The sequence below is a fragment of the Uloborus diversus genome, chromosome 2, assembly GCF_026930045.1.
Source record: "Uloborus diversus isolate 005 chromosome 2, Udiv.v.3.1, whole genome shotgun sequence".
NCBI lineage: Eukaryota > Metazoa > Arthropoda > Arachnida > Araneae > Uloboridae > Uloborus > Uloborus diversus.
Genome location: NC_072732.1, coordinates 136,985,482 through 137,007,940, shown reverse-complemented (window position 1 = coordinate 137,007,940; position 22,459 = coordinate 136,985,482). Strand labels below are relative to the sequence as shown.

Here is a 22,459-nt window from a genome sequence, read left to right as displayed (position 1 = left end):
ATCTTAATCCTTAAGTTCCTTATTGGCGATGAGCCAGGGAGAGTTTCTGTGAGTGACGGTATATCTAATAAGTAAATTTTAACAAGAAACGGAAATTTATACCATAAGATTTATTTTGGTTTAGATTCTCGACCAGTGTCCACGACCCAGTAACACGCTGTTCGCGGCCCACGAGTTTGTAACCGCTGTTTTACACCATTCCTGATACTAGTATTTCTCCTACTATACCAATTCCTGTAGGAGTAGGAAAAAAGGTTGGATCTAATTGAATGACTCGGGGCAAGAATGTGATATGCCACATGATGCGAATAATTCAGTAGGGCAATTCCCAACTTAAAAAAAAAAAAAAAAATGTAGAATTTTTCAAAGGCATTATTCATTCTATATTCTGCAATAATAAAACCAGAAATGTTTTTTTCCAAATGAAATTCCAGACCAGATATGATTTTCTCCATTGTCATGTTTATATCAGTTTGCATTATGAGAAACAAAAATTTTGATCGAAAAGTCACTCCTTGTGGATTGTAACATTTCTGCCCCAAGCCCTTCAGTTCTATTTATTCAAAATAAACTTTTTTCATAAATTTCATTTAAAATTGCCTTTTGATTATGCACCAATCATAGGAATTCAATGCGAAAATAAATGAGTTCATAGATGGCAAGACATCATAGAGGTTCTTTTTAGCCTCGAAACACGTGTCGACGTTCGACAACGTTCTTCAAATTTGCACTTTCTTAGTGCTGTTTATATTTTTTTTATGCATCAATAATGTTTTATTTTTATTTCGTAAACGTTAAATAAAGGTTTTGCATTTTTATTCGTTGTACACGCTTGCTACACCTGTACGGTGAAACTTTGTGTAACCTCTTTTAACTAAATGGTATTAAAACAAACTTTGATGTTTGCTTGATTAAAGTAAGAGCGCCGATTGCACTGCACAGCCCGAACAATGTCCTTTTGATGAAAGTTGAAGTTTGTCACTTATTCTTTTGGTTGAAAATAACTACCTAATCGGTTACTTTTTGTTTACTACTCGCCATTTAACAAAAGCGCACTTTACGTATTTTTTGATAACTTTATAGTGACTTCCAAGCAGTGGCTTTTATCCTGAACCTAAACAATAGCGCAGCAAAGGGGGGTTTGGGGTGGGGGGGGTCAATCCTCCCCCCCCCCCCATAGAGGCGTTGTTTTTAACATGAATGCAAATTCTAATGCAGTAGTTTATGCATATGAAAGAGCAGTTTGATCGAAAAAAAACCTTCAGAAAGAATTTTTGATCCAAAGATCCCCTTTAGAAGATATTTCTGATCAAAAAACCTCTCCTATTTTTGTTACAAAAACCCACTCCAGAAGGTATTTCTGTCTGCGCTAGTGCCTAAACGTATTACACGTGAACCACTTATGAAACCGCAGTTTGTCTTTCTTCCACTATTACACATTAAACTCGTTTTATCAAAATAGTTTTAAAAGCTCTTGATAAAAGAGTGAATTTTTTTGCATCCCATCAGTGAACCACACAAATAGTGTAATAATGAAAATATATGTAATAACAGTAATTGAAAGAGTATTAATGAAACATACGTTTTCGACGCATCAATCATTTGCCCTCATCCCTGGCAATCGAAATATAGACTTAAAATCAAGTGACATTTTTAAGAAAGATCGCCAAATTTAACGAAACCTGAAAGGTTTTTAAAACGGTGATCAGATGTCGATATCTTTGAATGTCAACGAAGATAGAGATTAAATGACCTTTTCTAGCTAAATTTGGCGGGTTTTAAAAATTTATTTTTAAACTGTCGCTTAACTTGAAGACCTCATGTTTCGATAACGGAGGGACGAGAGCAAATGATTTATGCTTCAGAAAACATACAGTGGCTCCCAAAAGTGTTCGTACACCTACGACTTTCAATGAAATAGACACCTATGCATTGGTTTGAATTAATATTTTGGAATAGATATTTAATTATAAAATCTATGATCTATTTTTAACAAAACTACACAAAATTTTTTAATAAAACATTAAAACTTAATTTTTTAAAAATCAAAAACCAAAAAGTGCCGGAAATTTTATTTCACAAAAGTCTTCGTACACTTTGAAAAAATGCCAAATAATTAGTAAATAATCTAATTTTTTACAAAATTATGATTTAGTAGAATATCATGTAGTATTAACAACAGCTTTTAAACGTCTGGAATAGATTTCATTGTTTTTTCTTTCTTTTTTTATGCAATTTCTGAATAAGTTTCAGCCACACTTCGAGTCTTACTGTTTCCAGTTTGCTTTTCGTTTCAATGGTGTATTTTCGTAATGTAGCCACCAGATATCTCCAAATATGTTCCATTAAGTTTAAATCTGGCGATTGAGGAGATATTTTTAAGTTTAAGGACAATTTTTGAGGCACTAAACGCAAACGTGTACTTATTATCGTTAGATTGATAAAAAACAAAGTTGTTTCCGATTGCCAAATTTTGGCTAATAGTTTTAAATTGTTTTTTGAAATATTTAACTGAACAGCATAATTCATTATTTCATCAAAAAATTCCAAATTTCCAAGTCCTGATGCTGTTATGCACCTCACACAAGAACACCTTCCCTGTCCTGATTAAATGATCCAGCTAAGTTCTTAAGATTAAATTCCTCATTTTTTTCTTCTATTGACAATTATACAACAATTTAACCCAAAATATTGAATTTATTTTCATCTATAAGTAAGCCCTTGTTCCATAACGTTTTGAGATTATTTATCATTGATTTTACGACGGAAAGCGTAAGTTTACTATTACAAGAAAATTTCTGCGGGAAGAGGTCCCATTTAATCCAGCTAATCAGAAAACTTGGCGAACAATTTTAGGTGAAAATTAAACGTACAATGTTTCATTCAATTCTGCAGAAACTTTTTCAGCACCCAATGTGTATTTTTCATATTTTTTTTTACTGTAAATCTGCGTCACGTTTTGTTAACTTTGCCAGTTGACCTTTATTTACCTTGTTTTCGATCCGATTTTTGTCTTTAAAGCATTTTATCAAGCACTTCACTGTAGAATGGTATAAATTAATTAATTTAGAGACATTTCAAACCAATTTATGACTACTGTGAGGGAAAAAAAATCAAATTTCGAATCGTGTTTGTTGTTTTCTACGCATACCTGCCATTTTAAAAGAATAAGCAGAATATTTGGAAATAAATAAACGGAAAATTAAAGCTAAATGACTTTTAAGGGTCAACCCAATGCAAAAATAATTAAACGACATATGATAATTTTAATCATTAATTTATTCGAAAATATTTCAGTGTACGATGACTTGTGGCGTATTTTTTCTCTGTCTCATCGTTTTTTGACAAATTTCAAAAAAAAAAAAAAAGGCAATATTTTGAAAAAAAAAAAAAAACTACTAGGTTTTATTCAGAATGGCATAGGAATGGTGTGAAAAAAAATTGGACTTCATATTCGAATCCAGTTTTGCGTTATTTTGGTTTTACTACAAAATTTCAAGGTGTACGAACAATTTTGGGAGACACTGTATTTCACAAAATCTTTCACAACTGCTACTTAACTTTTTTTTTTTCAGCATTACATTTACGTATGATTTCCTTGTCAGGAGCAAATCCAAAAATTTACGTGAGGCAAAAGTAAAAGTAGGGTTTTTTTATTGGCCTGCAAATTGATTCGATGAGTTCGAAAACCAGTGACCTTCTGTGTTTTACCAAAGGAGATGACTGGTTTTCAGACTTATCGATTCAATGAAAATAAGTCTATTTTGGTGAAGAGTTTGAACATTAACTGTCAAAAACAGAAAAGTTAACCTGACTGTCATTCAAATCAGTGTACTCTTCTCATGTGAATCTCCTTCAAAAACGATATGGGATAGACTTTTGATTTTGGTTTATGAGTCAAGGGGCTACACATAAATGTCACACTTTTTTCAAACTGTTTGATCCCCCTCCTCTATGTCACAATGTGTCTCACCACCTTAGTCCCTCCTCTAGTCACATGTCACGCTATATATTACATAAACGTTGAGATAAAAGTAGGTTTTATTTCATTCAAAATGCGTGGTGTCACGTAGCCATCTTTCATAAAGAATGACTATTGACATTCTACTGCATTGTACGGAACATTCTGGCCAGAGGCGCCCCGATGAGAGATCACGGGAGGTCACTGTGACTTCCCAAAAAATTCTTTTTTTCGGTTCAGTTTTGTCTGAATCCTGCATAATTGCAATTTTTTAATGCCCGAATGTACCTTTTCATTCGATATACTTATCACTCCTGTGCTTCATTTTTATATAATGTTGAGAAATTCCGCCCTCTACCACAAACTTAAGATCAGGCCGCCTCTGATTCTGGCTTCTGTCAACTATGGCCAGATCTATTCCGAAGCTAGTCAACTGCAATTAGGTTGAATTAAATTTTAGGGCGTTGTTTGTAAAAGCAGTTTGTCTCCATTGTCAACGTAAGTGATAATTGGCGAAAATTCAGTTCAACCTATTTTTAGTCAGGATGTAAGCAATGTTCAAATTTCTTTTCGTTGTACTTCTCTTGGAAACATTGATGTGCCGATCCCATTACAGCTTTTTTTAAACAAGCAAGATAAATATTTTCAGTTAAGAACGCAATCACAGGTGTATTTTCAAAAAGATTTTATCATTAATATCGTTGCAACAATGTCTTTATTATTAACCGCTTTGTCCTTCCGCTTTTAATGACATTCATTTGAAATCGTTGCAAGAAGTCTTGCAATTGGTCAAGGGCGAAATGAGATGTCCTTCTATTGGTTGCGAAAAAGAATAGCCACATTAATAAATGGGTTAAACGTCTGCAGTTACAAAGCGCATTCAATAAATTATGTTAGCCATAAAATATATTGCGTTCCAGTTCAATTGTCAAGTAATTCTACGTTTTTGAAGATTGATGCATTTATATTACTTCTTCGCAAATTTACAAACACTTGATTAATGGGATTCTTCATTCACGAGTTTCGTGCTTGATGGGGACGGGGTATCCATCGATTCTTATTGCTTTTTAAAGATTTAAAATCATTTATTTAAAGTAAGTTTAAAGTTCGTCATAGCTGTGAAAAATTAATGCACAGTTTTGAAAATTCAGCAAAGTGGTCCGTTTGATTCACAATCGATTGTTGATTCCCATCAGAATGAGATGCTGCTTATATGAGTCGGTAATCGTCCAAGTAATCCACACAAAACAGTACCAGTGGATTTTTTTTTATTCTGCTTGGAATAAAAGCATTTTATAACTACCATTACAGTGTTTTGAAACTTGATAGAAAAATTTTCACCTTTATTTAAGTCTTCGGGCCATTCTCGGAAGAATGTCTTGTGCGTAACACTAAGTTTTTAATTTTATTCAAGTAACTACTAATTAAATATGGGATTAACTGTTATGCTTTGATAGTATATTAAAACATGTATTATTCCCCAACAGCATTTTTTTTGAAGGCTTTGGTTAGCTGAAAAAAATAAACTTAGCGTTATGCAAGTGACATTTTTTTCGAGAATTGCCGCTTTGCAAGGAAATGTCAAGAAATTTCAAAATACAACATTGTTTTGATCAATCTAGCCCTCCCCCTCAAATCAATAGCAGATATTATATTTTGGTGGCTAAACTCGCTGACTAGCTTTAGTGTTGAGTTCCCGCTATTCCCTTCTCTTTTCCAGTTGCGCAGACATGTTTATTGAAAACTGCTGATTAACTCCATTCGTCATGTTAATTAGTTTTGCTTTACATATTTCTCTTTTTCTTTAATAATTTTTTATTAAAATCATTATGGAATAATGCACTAAAAGTGTCTACAGACCAGTAAAATTTTGTAGTAAGTTCCTACCTAGACCAGTAACTTCTTTTTAAATTAATTTTCTAACCATGCTGCATCATGCATAGGTCGAATTTGCATGATGCAAGTTCAAACTCCCCCCTCCCCCCATTTCAATTAATAGCTAACATTACTGATTAAATGGACTCTTCGTGGCTATTTAGGTACCAGGAGGTAAAATTGCCATTCTCTGGGGTTTTGAGAGACTAACATATTTACATATATGTGGTTTTTTTTTGTTGTTTTCTGATGGCTTTTTCTCCACTCCCTGGAAAAATGTAAAGTCACGGGCTCGCTTAATGAGTTTATTCCTGTTCCTTTAAAAAATCCATTAAGACAACTCAATCAATGATAGTGAGTCAGATCTGAGGCAATTTTTTTGTGTAGTATTTTATTGTGTAGTTTTTGTGTAGTATTGAGGAGGAGGAGGGAGTCTAATTGTCGCAGAAGAAACTTAATCCAGCTCTTAATAATCATAAAGGGATCGAGTCTAATGCAGATGGCTTCTCACATGGTATAACCTAAGATGTCAAGATAAAAGGTGGGGCTGGGTGGAAAGGAGGAAAGTATTCACTTGACTACCATCAGATTGCATAACTTCACACTTAAGGTTCAAGAAATGAAACTTTGGACATTATTTCGGGAGATGTTAAAGCCAAATATTATGAGAATTGAGAACCTTCCAAATTGAAGTTTGAAATATTAAAATCCTTTCAACCCCATCGCCTCCCCCTAAAATACCCCTTTGAATTACTCTCTAAATTTTTGAAGCTAAAAATAGAATTAACAAATTTCAAATAAGACGAAAATTAAATGTTGTCTTCGAATTAGGCTAAGACAGTTGGAAAAAAAAAAAAAAAACGTATAATATAAAGTCTTAAAAACCCTCAAACTCGTTTCACCCCTAGTTGTTTTCATTTGCATACTTTCTTTGCTTTCATTTTACTTCTTTCTCTTTCAAATACTTTTATTTCCTTTATTTATGTTGTGATTTGCTTACAGTGTTGCCGTAGCCTCACCTGAACCAGAAATAATCACAGCTCACACGGATACCCAATCGCCTGTGCCCAGCCCCGTCCAGCCCAGCGACCTGACGAATAACGGAGCCATTTACCTGCACCGAGGAGAGGGCAAGGTACAAATCCTGCATCCGGGAGACCGCGAGGATTCCGTCATCCAGCCTGTTCCGGACGGTGCCATGCCGGACGGAGGACAGAGAAAGGATGACAAAGATCCGGGAAATGAACAGCAAGCTCTTCCTCTACTTGCCCCCACGGCGGTCGAAGTGAAACAGACTGTTGATGGAGAAGTGGAAGAAATTACTGGAGACATTGTCAGGTCCAGAGAGATACAAGTTTTATCTTCGGTAAATAAATTTACCTTGAATCCTCATTGTCGAGAGCGGTTTTTTTTCCCCCGTCAGCAGAAATTTCACTTAGTTATACATAAGATAAACACCCGCTTTACTTAACCTCAATTAATGAATACTTGCGATTTTACTATTTTTTCACTTCTGTCAAAGCTTAATTTCTAATACTAAATTTAAGGTTACTTATTTTTAAAACTATTTCGAGCGTCCACGTAACAGCCTTAGAAAGACAAAATAGTCCTTTTCTACTCAAGCTGATACAGCATCTGTAGTAGAAGTTTTTTTTTTCTCAAAGAGGGTTAGGGTTCTTAATATTCTTTTGCTGGAAGGCGATTCTTCTTTGGCGAGGAATAAAAAGTATCCTGAAATTGGCGCGCTATAAATTCTTCATAATTTATCAGTTTTAACGGCAAAGAATTGACAAAGCGTGGACGTTATACCTGTCTTCTGCTACCGAAACACTTTGGGTACGAATGCGAATGCTGTACCACCGTGTGTTCAAAAAGTTAAGTTGTGGGCTGAATTTTTGATGAGGATTAACTAAATACTTATATTTCCATTCGACCATCAAACAATGGAATTGGAACTAAAATTAGTAAAAAGAAATACTTCATGTTAGGAACTATTTTCTCAGTCTATAAGAGATTATGACAACAAGTAAAAACTAACAAACTAAACTCGCGTTTCGTTCAATTACATCGAACTTGATTTAGAACGGATAATGAGTAGTTCGTGTTTTCTTTTGTTTTGAATTTAAAAATTGTATTTTTTAGCCTGAACCCACTCAAGCCGATCTTCCACTAGAAGGTGCGACGTATCCTACAGGAGAATTTTCTCCATCTTCCTACGAAACCCTGGGGACGGGGCAGTACAGTGTACTGACGAATGTAGTCGTGACTGTTGCACCACCGCAATATGGAGCTCAAACTGCAGCAGCCAGCAATGTTTATACACTGAATCCTGGAGATTACTACAGAGAGGTAAATTTTTTTTTTTTTTTTTTTTTTTTGTAATTAAAAAAAAGCATTAACACGATCACATAGGTACTGAAACTTCTAAGAATTATCAATTATAGAATTGAGTTTTTCTTAAACATCAAACAGTAAGAAAATTTGGAAACGTTTTATCAGTAGCATTTAGAATAAAGTAGGGGGAAAAAAACCTGCAATGAATCACTTGCATGTTTTTCATTAACTCTTAAGAAATATCTCAAGAAGAAAAACTAATTAGTTATTTTTATACATTCTAGACTTCTAAATTCCAATCTTTTTATATAGTCTCCCCCCCCCCTTTTATCTGTTTTTGATATGGTTGAAACGGTTTACAGAACAGTTTAAATAATCGACAATGTAGTCCATATTATTAAAACAACGGCGACATTTTTACGTTATTTATTTCTTCAACGTGTGCCGTACTTAAGTGATTCATTTCCAGAACGTGCCTAAAGTTTTAGCTGGAGGGTGGGGGGGGGGGAGATTCAGGAAAATTAGCAGGTTATTTTTTTTTCTTAGTTGATTGCCTTTGAGAAAATCATTTTCTTACTTCAAGCATTATTAACATTTGCAATATCAAGTGATTATAAAAATATGTGCTTTTTTCTGAATCTGATACTACTTAAATCTGTCTCACACGTAGTTATATGTTCAGCCAACAGATCAGTACGCCCAAGCAGTAAGGCAGCATCTTGCTACGTATCCAGAAACTGTAGAAAATGTCGCCTACGTCGAGAGGTATATCAGACAAAACTACAAGCCATCTCCTCACGGTCTTACAGTAGATTTGCCATCACCCGATTCTGGTATCGGAGAAACTACAGTCACCCCAAGAGATTCCATACCCCAGGTTTGTGTGATTTTAATCTGCATGTGTATATGTAGGAAATAATAGATAAGAATCTCTTGTAATGGCCGTGGTACAAGAGGTTCCAGTGACGTTTACCATTTTAGTTTGCGTGCTTTAAGTTTATCTTGAAAATCTCTCACGCAAGTGAAGTCATAATCACGTAGCTTTTCAAGTGCGATTTCTATAAGATACGCTGTCAAGGTACTCAGTAAAGACAACGGGGAACAAATCGCAAAAAAATCTTTGTTATGAAAATGTTTTATTAGTTTTGTCTTTCTTGTTGTAATCAAGTTTTGTCGCTTTAATGTCAAAGAGCACTAATTACAAAACCTTGATTCAGGAGGAAGATGAATTGTTTTTGATGCTATTTTGTTGATGCTTTGAGAAAAAACGAGTAAATGGACGTTTATGCGGTTTAATCGTGCTTCGTTTAAATCGGATCTGACGATCTGATATCAAATAGTTCTTACTTTTCCATATACTTAGAGTACATTCGTTAAAAATCACTATTTTTTTGTAAATAGTGCTGTTTGACATGAAGAGACGATTTCACCTGAATTTAACTATTAAGGCGCAATTAAATTTTTTATCGTTCATCGTCAATATTGTCAGTTTGCAATAATGAACTACAATAATAAACTAACGCAATCACAATTTACCTTTTTGGGGAGTAGGGGTCATATCAATATTAAAATACGCACAAATTACTATGGCAATGTATGTTAAAACGAAAAGTTTTGTGTATCCCCCCCCCCCCGGGTGCTCTGCAGCAGCAAATGTTTACTTTTCTGTAAACATGAAAGCTTTTCTTTCAAGGTTACGAAGAACAGATATTTAATATTTTTATCGAATATTTAAGTATATTTATTACCGTATTTAAATTTTGTAGCCCTAATTATACTTTTGATGCAAAAGTACGTCATACGGATAAATTAATATAATCAAAGTAGTTTCTTTTTCTTCATGCGTAGTGCTGTAGTTGGGAGAGGGGACAAGGAAATACGCCAGCCTCAGAAGTATTAGTTTTTTTATAGTAAAAATAATACAAATTGGTTTCAAACCATCCTTTTCTTTTAGTGAGTCCCCCAAACATCCTTCTCCCCCAACTTCAGCACTACTTATGCAGGGACATTTTTGTAAACAGAAAAAAAATCAGTCAAACATTTTTGATTATAGTTTTATATACCTAATCTTTTAATCTTTCTTTCTGGATTCTTCTATTTATGACACTAGATCATGTAACTATTTTGAGCTATGAACTCAACTGGCTCGTTAACCAGCGTATGAGCGAGCAAAAATTAAGCAAAACATCGCTCTTTCTTGGCCGTATCACCTATCTTTCTCTGAACTAGTTGAATAATAGGTGTTCAGTCATGATATTAGTTTCTTAGGTATTGAGGCTATGAACATCTAATCCACAAAAAATGGTTTCATAAATTAACATATTTTTAACGCATCATGGAAAATCGCTGGAAATTCGAAAAGGATTTATAAATAACATAAAAAGAAGTAAGTTCCAATAAAAGAATATTGTAAATGTGGTATTTCTGGGAGTTAAATGCGACTGGAACGATTCTGAAAAGTTTCTATCGCGCACTGAGAAAACGTACCTTAAAATTGAAAAGTTCTCTACATTCTGCCTACTTACATCTTTTACGAAGACAACCTGCCGTTACGAAAACTTAAATTATAAAATAAAATGTTCAAATTTTGAACAGAAGATTCCCTAGAAATAAAAACGGGAAGGGCGCTGATACGAAAAAAAAATGTTACTACTGTTTCGTAAGGGATTTACAACACATTAAAGGGGAAGCAGGGGGACACCAAAAAGGTGATAGGCTACGCCCTAACAATAGGAGTAATGACCCTGCAAATAACTATATTTTTGTTTAACTTTTCTCACTGGTTTCTGAACTAATATTTCTTTTCCGTGGAGTTAGCGCATGAAGGTAATTGAAAAATGTATTTCCATATATTTGAAAATTTTACAACGCGTAATAATGATGATTTATTTCTTTTCATAAGTCACCTATTGTATAAAAATAAATTGGCTTTTTTAACAAAGGGGGTGGGGGGCAATTTGTCTTAAAAAAGAAATAACTAGGACGCAAATTCCAGGATTGGCAAAGCAAGCCGCCCTTAAAAATGCTTTAAGTACAGCTTGTGAATCATTTATTGAATGATCTTTTGAATAATTGCTTTGTTACATTACGCTGTTTTATAAAATCATATTTAAGCAAAAGATAGCGTAGCTACCCAATGGCGTACGCAGGATTTTGTCCGAGTGGGAAAGGGGAGTAGGATCAGATCCAGGCTATCATTCGGGGGTGGGGAGGATGACTAATGCATTATATGGGGTGCAGTTTTGACTTATGAGAATAAAAGAAAAACAGTTAAAGAAATGACGCATGTCCGGTTGAAGTGATTAAATGAACGTTAAAAGTGCTTCTTCAAGTATGAAGTAGTATGTTGTGGCCATCACGAAACTTTCTTCTATATTTTTCTTTTTTTTTCTGATCCCTTCCCATTCTTGATGAGGAAGCAATATTCCCAAAAAAAACAAAATTACACATGCAAAAACTATTGCAAAAGCAAAGCAAAGAACGAAAATTGAAAGTTATTTTAAAAGCCTTGCTTGAATTAATTACAAATATTTTATTTGTTAACAAACATAAGATGGCAACAGTAAAAAATTTTAAATCATTGAGATAATATTTTCGATCATTTCCATACAATTAAAATCACGAGAAATACGCAGACAACAATCTATTACGATTTATCTTTCTTATTGTTGCATTAATAAAACTATTTTTATTTGCAAAAAAAAAAAAAAAAAAATCAACACCTCTTGGAGCGATTGGCGTCAAAATTGAACCAAAGCCTGTTTATATATGGATTCACATATATTCCAAATTTCAACCAGAACGTAGCATTACTTCTTGAAATAGGGCACTCACAAAGGAAAAAAAAAGCGGGTGATTGCGCTACCCCCTTTTTAGCTGTTGACACCAAAATAAAATCAGCTCTTATACCCACTAAGGGCGACTTGCCGATAAATTTTTCTTTCATTCCGTTCATTATTTCTTGAGATACAGCAGTCACAATTGACGACAAAAAACGTTCTATAGCTCAACCCCCGTTTGAGTTATTGACACCGAAATTGAATCAGCACCTGTTCCTGTTAATGGCAACATGTGGACCAAATTTTGTTCGATTCCGCCAGTTACTTCCTGAGGATTAACAAGCACGCGTAACTCAAAAAACGTACCATTGCTCCACCCCCCTTGGAGGAATTCGCGCCAAAAACCAATTGGCACAAGTTCACATAGCGGCACATATGTGTACCAAATTTCGTCCGATTTCATGCGGTAGTTTTTGCTGTAGAGCGGCCACAAAAAACTGGTCACACACAGACGTGACGAACACAAATACACACACATACACAGACAGAGAGACATTTTCCAAAAATAGTCGGAATGGACTCAGCACACCTCAAAACGTTCGAATTCGTCAAAATTCAAAAATTTGCACGAATCCAATACTTTCCTCTATATATTAGATATAGAAGAAAGTAAAAATCAGAAAAAAAAAATGAAAACTAACTTCCCCAGAATTCTCAAAAATGACATGGGGGAGTGGTGGGGGTCTTCCCCCCAAAAAGCAGTCCTAAAAAAATCCCTGAAAACGCAAATGCTGGTAATTTTTTGCGATGTTAGAGTGAGGAGGATTTTGGCGACCTCCTCCCAGAATTTCTAAGCTTCAAACTTTTTGGAGGGCTGGGGATCGCCAAGATCACTCAGCCCTCCGGACAGAAGGAGGGGGGGGGGAGGGCTCAATTTCCCCTAAACATATATAAACACTTTTCATCTAAGCCCGGAGCATTTAGTACCATTGTTTCGAAACGCCAGCCCCTGTCGTCTCGAATTTCGGAAAACGGCATCATCGTTTTCTTTATTTGATTCTAGAAAACCATTTCCAATTTGGATTCTTTGTAATATCGTAGGTAGTTACAATTCAGTTTTGTGAAATCCCGCCCTCCCCTTCCACCTTTCTCCCAAAGAAAACCCAAATCAATAGTTTTTGCTAATGGAATCTTTTTTTTTTTATTCTAGAAACTAAAACTTCTAAACAATTATTAGACACTTTGGATAACATACGAATTTTGTAAGTGGACTCAAAGCCGAAAAGGGGGGAGGAACCTTAAAAAAACTCCTACGTTCGCCAATGTAGCTACTCATGGCAACAATAGCCTTCATTCAAATTATTTTTCAGTTTCAGTTTAATATACTTTATTTTTATTAGTAACCAAGTCAAAAACACCCTTAGATATTTCTCTTAATGGAAAATAAGATTAAAACCTGTTTTTTTCCCCCAACCTTAAGGTAACTATTTACTTAAGATTATCATATGTGCATCGACCTGTTTTTTAAACACGCAAGATTTGCTGCAAACCTCAGAATGGAAATCATTTTAATTGATTATTTTCAATAACTACGTTTCAAAGAATAAGAATTGTAGTACAGTAAAATTAGGCCAAAAAATGGCCAAACCCAAACATCCAAAAAAAAAAAGTGAAACCTGTTGCAAATTACTTCTTACCCTTCTAGCAAGAAGGGGTAAAAAGTCCCAGCAATTTGCGCGTCGGGTTTTGGGGGGAAGGGGGGGGGACAAAATAATCCTCTATTTAAATAAAAATAATTTCTATTACTTAAAAAAAATTCTCAAACCTCGCAGAAACTACTCTATAATAGTAAAATAATAAACTTGAACAGAAAAAAAATTCTAATTAACAGGGGTGTACAGGCGGGGGGGGGGGGGAATGGGGGGGGGGTCATGGAGCAGCTTTGCGTCATTGGAATTTTTAAGGCAGTTTTTTCAAGGGGTATTTCTTTGTTTTTTGAGGACTTTTATTCTTGATGGGTACTCCGTCACACTTAAGGGGTGCACCTTCCCTTTTTTTTGGGGGGGGAGCCTGAATTTACATCCTAAAATAAACTATTGCAGTGAAGTTCACGAAAAAATTTCCCTGATTTAAACTTTTCCGATGTACGAAATGCCACACAATGATATAGTAATGTCAGAATGATAATTCTAAAAGATCTAAGTGAGCTCATTAACCAAATTATTTGTGACTGGAGTTATTAAACTGTTTAGCGCGCTGGAAAACAAAATTCGTGTGCAGCATAAAAAAAGTCCAAATTGACCAAAGTTTCCCTACTTCTTGATTAACAAACTTCAACTATTCTACAATCTTTTGCCGTCACCGTAAGGGGGGACAAACCGAAATTGCCAATAGTGAGATGGGCAATGCTGCAATTCTGCACCCTCTAAGTCGGTGGGGGTTCTCATTTGCAAACACCTAGCCGCCTCTCTTTTACGCAGTTGGTTATGTGAATTATGCTAAATATGCGGACATATACTTTCAACACTATCTCAAACTTTTGAGTACATTATGCAATAAAAAAAAATTTGATCACATCAAACATCAGCTATACAACGATCTAACTCAGTGACAAATTCAGGTGGTCTAGAACCTAGTGATTCAACGATAGAACAAGTCTTGATGAGAGCAATGAGCAATACAACAATGGAATGCTAAATATTTAAACCTTTTTGTCTCCCAGTTTGGAAATCACAATCGGTTTCTAAAGCCCTCAGAAGTTCATCTCTCTCAAGTTGGTAGTGGTATCTCTCGCTGATGATAAGGTGAGTTGCGATGAGACCTTTAACGTTCGGGTAGTAACATCAAAGGATATTGAAAGGCAAACAATTTTGTGGCATTTCTTTGTAAAGGAGGTAAACAGTTATGTTTTAGCTTCTGTTAGGAGAGTAGTTACTATTGGTAAAGATGTGTAAGCCCAAACCATCTTTTACACCGAATTGTATGAACAGTAAAGATGGAATAACAAATTGTTAAAAATTTTTGGTACGAGTTATGCGCTGATCCTCCATTAGTATTCGATGAATCTGGTTTCAGAAGGAAAAAAATCTTGTATGGTTTAAGTGCTATTATCTGAAGCAAAAGGTTCATCCACCATCAGAGAACGAACAGCTGGTGTCATATATGAGGCAGTGAGAAGCAAAGGGATGTAAGTGGACACTTTCAAGTTTTGAATAAAAGGCGTTTAAAGATAAGATCCTAGGTAGGTTTTCATTGATTTTCTTTTCTAAATTATGCTGTATAGAAGCAACTACCAGGTCTACTAGTACCATCTCTTGCCTCAGCATAGAGAAAAAGTTCACCAACCATTTGTACTGGTTATCTCCAAATTTTTAATTTTCCCACTTGCATCCCTTTGCTTTTCACTGCCTCATATGCAATAGATGGAAGATACCTGCTTGATCATATTTTTGGTAATGATCTGTAAACTTCAAGGAAATATGCCAGCAATGCAGTGTATAGGTGATTTGTAAGTATGGGAAAGCTAGTGTCATTTTTGATGGGTGCAAAGAAAGCACCACAGAAATATAATCTGCGTCCTATTACAACTGTCAAGCCTTCTGCACTAGAAGACTTTCTGTGTCTCAAACCTTGTGCTTGCTCTGAGGAGTTCACTAGATATAGTGAATGTTTGAAAAGTCTGAAAGTGGACTGAAGTGCTGAATTATATGCACAAACTGTGTTAGACATAGCTGCAACAATAACGAGTTTGCTGAGGATCTAGATTCCAAAAAACATCTTGATAACGAAAACTTTTTGTTAGAAACTTAGAAGAAATCATTTGAAAGCAAAAAAACAGTTCAGCGTAATTTTTCTGGCCATTTAATCAAATGTGCACCATTAGAGGGGGTGGGGGGAAGGATTATATTTTAGTATATAATTTCGTTTTGGGAGGTGAGCTACTGTTCTTATGTAGTGGACAGTCCTGATCTAATGCATTTTTGATTTGCATGAAATAATACTTCTACTTGAAATAAAAGGGAAGGGGGGGGGTGAGGATTTATTTTATTTGGTGGAGCGGGGGGGGGGGGGTGCTGTAGCTTTGAGAGGAGGTGCATCATCGATCTTGGAAAATGGACACTCTATTTCTAACTTTAACTTGGCATAAAATAATGGTTCCATATGAAACGTTTGGAGAGGGGTTCGGGGGTACTGCTTCGTTTTACGGGGATAGGGGGGATCTGTAGCATTGATGGGTTACGTCATCCCTCTTGGGGGTCAAACACCTTTAATTTCATGCTTTTAAATTTAGTAAAACATAATATTCTCACTTTAAATTTACTCTAAAATTTCAGGGAAAATACCCAAAACAGCAATTTTTAGATGCCCCCCATTCCAAAACCCGACGCACAATGGGGTGGGACTTTTTACCTGTTCTTATTGGGAGGGTAATAAACAATTTGCACCAGGTTTAGCTTTTTTTTTTTGGATGTTTGGGTCCGACCCCTATTTTTACTGTACTATTGTCACTGATGAACTGGTCACTCTTAAAACGTCGTGCTTTCGAAAAGGCTTTCATTTTTCCCCACTTAATCTTTCCCTTCGCTTGTTTGTTATGAATTCCAAAGGGGTACCGTGGAAGGCTATCAAGGGAATAAAAATGCTTTCTGATTACGTGAGTTTCCCGTCAATGAACTCGCTGGAGGCACTGAAATTTCTCTGGCGATATCCTCATGTACATCATTAAAGGATCACAGGTCAAGTCGAGGATAAGAGCTCGTCAAGTGAAAGAGGGACGTGGGTTGTGAACTAAAACTTTCCTCCAAAAACTTGGGTCGAGCTGGGCCTTTATTGTTCTCTCATGGTCCGACGTCTGGGTTAGAATCGTGTGTCTGGTAACTGAAAATGGACAAACTCATCACGGAAATGTGTTGCCTTTACGTATTTTTGAACTAAGTACAAATATTTCGTTGTTTTTATTCTCTGTCCTCTGTCTGGTCTAGCAGGGGTGAATGCCGCTAATTCCTCCTGGAATTGAAACTAATCGCTTTAGTCAGGAAATTTTTGCAACCTTATGAATCATTGGTAAACAGCGTTAAGTCTGGACAAATTAGCTATCGCGAGCTTGGTTATGTGCTTAAAAAATTCTCAGAGCAGCTTTCTTACCAACTTTTTGTCTTCTTGAAAAGTTAAGAATATTTAGGAAAGGTTAATATTTAAAAAAAAAAGAGGTTTTTGGCTTTAAATTTTTTTTTTCTTTTTCCACAATTCATAATGTGAAATGAATGAGCCACTAAATATTTTAAAACTTGAATCAAAAGTAGCATTTTTTTTTTCATTTATTTGCCCTGTGTCATATTCATTTTTAGAGGAAAGATTTAAAAATTTAATCCTTCTATTACACTGATTTTGACTCTATCCTACTGTCATTCACTAAGCACTCGTTTAGGAGCACTGAATATATCATTGTTTCAAAAGTAGATTTTGAATATTTCGGGCAAATATACTCTCTTAAGTTCCATTAAGTAACTACCTATTATTATACTATTACGGACTATTGATTGCAAACAGAAATCAAGTCAATGTATTTAAGACTGGTGACGTAGCGAGGAATTTTTTGAGAGGGGACGACGGGGGTCTATTATGATCGGCATACATGAATGCATTACACGTACTCCTACACGCATTTATTTATGTTTAAGTTTTTTAAATTTACTTATTTTCCTCTCACTTTACGCACACAATTTAGGTTAAGCCTTGGACTCATTAGCCACACGTACAAGCAGCTTTTGCGGATTTGATGGGGGGGGGGGGGTACAATTTACTTTGTCATTACTCAACTTCAGCGTTACTGGTAACGATACTGTGAACAATAAAATACGTTTGCAATTACAATTCGAATAACAGAAAAGATACTGTTTATACTATTTGTATGCTTTTAATCATTTGAGGGGCGAGTCATTAAATTTTTAGAAATCAGATAAAAAAACGTTAAGTAAATTTACTTGATCATCTAGAGACATTTTTCAGTCATTTTTTTAATGGATTTCTTTCACTTGGGTTGGTGTCCCCATTTGTAAACCCACCCGGGGAAAAAACGTGTGTGACTGATTGAGCACAAATTAAGAGTTTCAAAATCTGGAGGGGGGGGGGGGGATCTTATTTTTCAGTTCAACAAGAAATTGTGTTAACGGATAACTTTTCTTGCACTGCCATCGAAAGTTGTTCATTGAAGTTGAAGGAAAAGAACTCAAATGAATGTGATTCAAAAAATTGGAAAAAAAAGAGCAATTTCTTTGAATATAAATTGGTGGTTTCGTAGAGCAACCATCGCCCCTCAAAATGTTAATTTTCTTAGTCAGTGATATTCAAACTTAAACTTAGCGTTCTCACGGAGCAGTATTTATGCACATCTTTTCTGGGAGTTGCAGCTCTTGGAGTCTTAAAGTGAAGATCAATACAAGCATTTTATGGTGAAGAGAAAAAAGGAAAGTAGTATTTTTATTTGAAAATAACGTAGAATTAATGTAATGTAACATTAACAAGTGTTACTCATGTGCCTTCTCCTCGTACATTCCTATGTGGTGACTGGATGCACTTCATTTTTTTTAGGCACTAACTGTCAAAGTTTGACCTTACATGTATTTCATACTCATTCTTCTTCATATATTCTAAATTCTAATTGATAAACACTAGAGTGAGAGGTTTAAAAACCATTTCAAATGAAAAGAAGGTATTTCAGATTATTAACTGAACGCTGACAGGAACTAGTGCTCAGTTATTTTCTGCGCCAAACCATGCAAGGGAGTGAATGATGCATGATCCCCCCTCCCCCCCAACCAGTGGCGGGTCCAAACGACCCTTTTGGGAGGAGCGATTGACTTATGTATTATATGGGGAGGGGGGAACTAATGAAAATAAAATTCAATAAAGTTTAATGTTCATGCATAAATAAGAGTTTACGGGTTCTCCTCCAAAAATTTTTGTTAGGAAAGATGAGGTAAGAAGGACTAAGTGCTCCTCTCCGGAAATTGTTGGAAGGTGAAGTTCTGAAACGCAATTGTAGGCCATCTTTTATGACGTTGGAAAAAAGAAAGGGGTTCGAACTTTTCACGGGAAATTGTTCGAAATTGGAGTCTTGAAAATGCGATGGCGTCAGGAGCTGTAACTCAAATTTTCAATAATGAAGCTTCAAACACGCAGTGTTAGAGGATCTGCATTGATGTTCCCCCGATATTTTTTCGGAATTCAAGTCCTAAAAACGTAATTTAAGACCATCTTTAAAGACACTAGACAAAGGCAAGAAGTTCAAAGCTCTACCCCGGAAATATGTTAATATTAAAAATTCAAAAGAATAGTTAAAGATTTTTTGTGATGTTAGGAAGTGATTGATACGTTTTAAGTCCACACTTCATTGACAAAGACACAAACAAACGTTTGGAAAGTAAATGAACCATATAGACCGGGATCTGAAGGGGGTTGAGCATACATGGAAAGGCTGACGCAATATTATTTTTGATTATTGTTACAGGCACGATGGTGATTATGAAACCACATGTCGTCGCCCCCCTGGGTGGTCGACAACCCCGGGGGAGGGGGGAAAGCAGTGGGGGAGCCGTTTCCTAAAACACTCATAACTCGCGAACTATTTGAGATAAAACACTGAAAAAAGTGGCAATAGACGCAACAAAACAAGGGCTTCATAAAAGCTAAATATGATTATGGACCTATCTTTGTTGGCTTCTGAGTAAAATTCCATTTTTCGCAAACAAGCAAAATTTTTGAATAAAATGCGCAAAACAAACTTTTTTTGACCAAAATAAATTCCAAATCAAAATTGTTTGATTTTTTTTTCAAATGAAGTCCAAAATATCATTATTCAGCTTGTTAAAATCATTTAAGTACTGTTAACGCGTTGAAAAACAAAATGACAGTAGCAAACTCGAACACGATTTGCATTATAGTTCAGGATCTGAAGGGGTATTTTGAGCATGCATGGAAGACCTGACGCAAAATTATTTCTGATTAATGTCACAGGCACTATAGTGATTATGAAACCACATGTCTTCGCCCCCCTGGATGGTCGAGATCCCCGGGGGAGGGGGGAAAGCAGTGGGGGGAGCCGTTTGCTAAAACACTCATAACTCGCGAACTGTTTGAAATGAAACACTGAAAAAAGTGGCAATCGACGCAACAAAACAAGGGCTTCATAAAAGCTAAATATGACTATGATCATATCTTTGTTAATTTCTGAGTAAAATTCTTATTTTTCGCAAACAAGCAAAAAATTTGAAAAAAATACGCATTTTTTTTTTTTTTTCAAATTATCAAAATTATTTACTGTTTAAGGAACCAATAAAATCTGAAATATCTTTATACAGTTTGTTTAAAATTACTTAAATATTATCAAAGCGTTGAAAAGTGAAATAAAAGCAAGCTCAAAAAGCATTTGAGGTAATTCACAAAAGGAAAAAAAAAAAAAAAGTTTGCGCTATGTACCTTGAAGACTCGACATAAACCAAAGTAAATTGTGTGGCTCTCCTGTTTTGGCGGTTTTATTTCGTAATATTATCAAAACAATGTCCCAGTTAAGTAATTACTTAATTACTTAACCTTTAACGCATTATAGCTGCTTAGTATGGGTCACAATGGGACTTTTTTAAAAATTAAAACATGCAAGTTTGCAAGTACGAAGTAATTACGGAAAGGATAAATGATCAGGATAAACCTTTTGCAGATTTTACTCCTGAGTTATGGAATATAGTGAGCGAGGCTATTGCCACATAAGCAGCATCAAAATTTTAGTGGAACGTTAAAGAAAATGTGAATAGTCTCTTATCTAGAGAAGTCCTGCAATGGCAATGTCTTCAATAGCGACTGCAAAACAGCAAAAGAAAACCAAAAAACATTTAACCTGGGAAACGTTAACTCAAAAGTGATGTTAGTACATCTAAAAATCATTCCCATACAATAAGCCCAATGCTAGGTTAGGTTCATCAGAATAGTTCACTGAAGCAAAGCGCGAGGACCGATTTCGTGAATGTAATTGAAAATGATACTTCTTGCAGCAAAACTCTGGAAGAAGCACCCTATTTTAAGAACAAAGTTCAAGTTATCGATGAAATGAATGACTCTGGTCCATATTGTCCCAAACACTACTTTCAAATGTAGCAAAGATTTTGCAGGTCTCCAAATAAAAAATAATAATATTTTCTCTCCAATAGTCAAACTACACTAGTGGACCTTAAACACGATCGGTACATCTCACTGTCGTTTTCATAACTTGAAAACCAGAAGTTCCGGAAAGTACATTACAATAATTTTTTGTCATTTCCATCAGAAATAAATATAATATCAGCTCTTTACCATGCTCCTGCAATTCTTTCCAGCATGTGCTAAGAAGTATTGCTCAACTGTACTATTGAATCAATTCCCCTGTACCTTAGCAGTTCCTTTAGATGTAACCAAGTTTGGGTTTCACTTGAATGAAAATAAAACAATAAAGCCCCACACCTTATGATGCAGTCAGTGTTACCAGAGAGTTTAATCCACCCTGCGCAGGCAAGAACTGTAAATAATCTTGTAATTGTTTTATTAATAATTCATCTTGCTGTAAATACTGTGCTTTTAAGACTAAAGCAAAAACCCATAAACTACAAAATACTCGGAAGAGAACGATTCAATAGAACAATTACAAGTCAACAAAAAAGAGTATTATCCAGCTTTCAGAATTTCTGATGTATTAATGCTTTATGTATGCATATTGATATTCTACAATTATTTTTTAATACGCATTATTTTACTAATTTTATTTAATTAGTTTTTTTAGAACTCTAGTGTATAATTTTATATTTATATTCGTTTTCATAAAAGCTTCTCATTTTTTATATTTATTTAGTACATATTATTTCTTGTATCATTTTTCTTTGTTGAGTAAATTATAAAAAGCAATATCAGCAAAACAATACCCGCAATATTCTTTTGTGCAAATTGAAAACACAAATTAATAGAAATAAATTAAAATTATATTTGAATTGAAACTACTCTGGGCCTGGTTCCCTAGTTCCTCTCAAATTTAAAGCAGTATATAACAAAATTAAAGCCATAGTTAAATACTTTGCAATTAGAATAAGTTTGTAAACTGAAGAATAAATAGTTCGTCATAAGGATAATAAGGCTATTTTTTTTCTCCTTAGCATACTGCCGTTTTATTCAATGCGCTAACTTAGGCAAGTGCTTGCATTTTCTATTTCGCTTTTTAACGCTCACGTTGGTAATAATTAAGTAGTTTTAAACAAAATGAATAATGAAATTTCAGGTTTTATTAATTCCCTAAACGGTTAAATAATTTTTTAAAAAAACTTATCTTTGAAAAAAAAGCTTTTCGTATTTTATTCAAAATTTTTGCATGGCTGCTAAAAATGGAATTTTAATTAAAAACCAACAAAGATATGACCATAAACATATTTAGGTTTTTCAAGCCCTTGTTCTGTTGCATCTTTTGCCACTTTTTTCAGTATTTTATTTCAAA

The 22,459-nt window shown here is 34.9% G+C and overlaps 1 protein-coding gene across 2 annotated transcripts in view; it reads left to right on the top strand.

Annotated features, from left to right (window-relative positions):
- Positions 1-22,459, top strand: part of LOC129216040 (protein grainyhead-like) — a 117,973-nt gene that overhangs the window by 63,973 nt on the left and 31,541 nt on the right. For both annotated transcript variants that reach the window (XM_054850185.1, XM_054850184.1), the window contains exons 4-6: positions 6,839-7,202; positions 7,979-8,185; positions 8,853-9,047. In XM_054850185.1, coding sequence (XP_054706160.1) covers positions 6,839-7,202; positions 7,979-8,185; positions 8,853-9,047 — 766 coding nt within the window. The remainder of the gene's footprint in view (positions 1-6,838; positions 7,203-7,978; positions 8,186-8,852; positions 9,048-22,459) is intronic.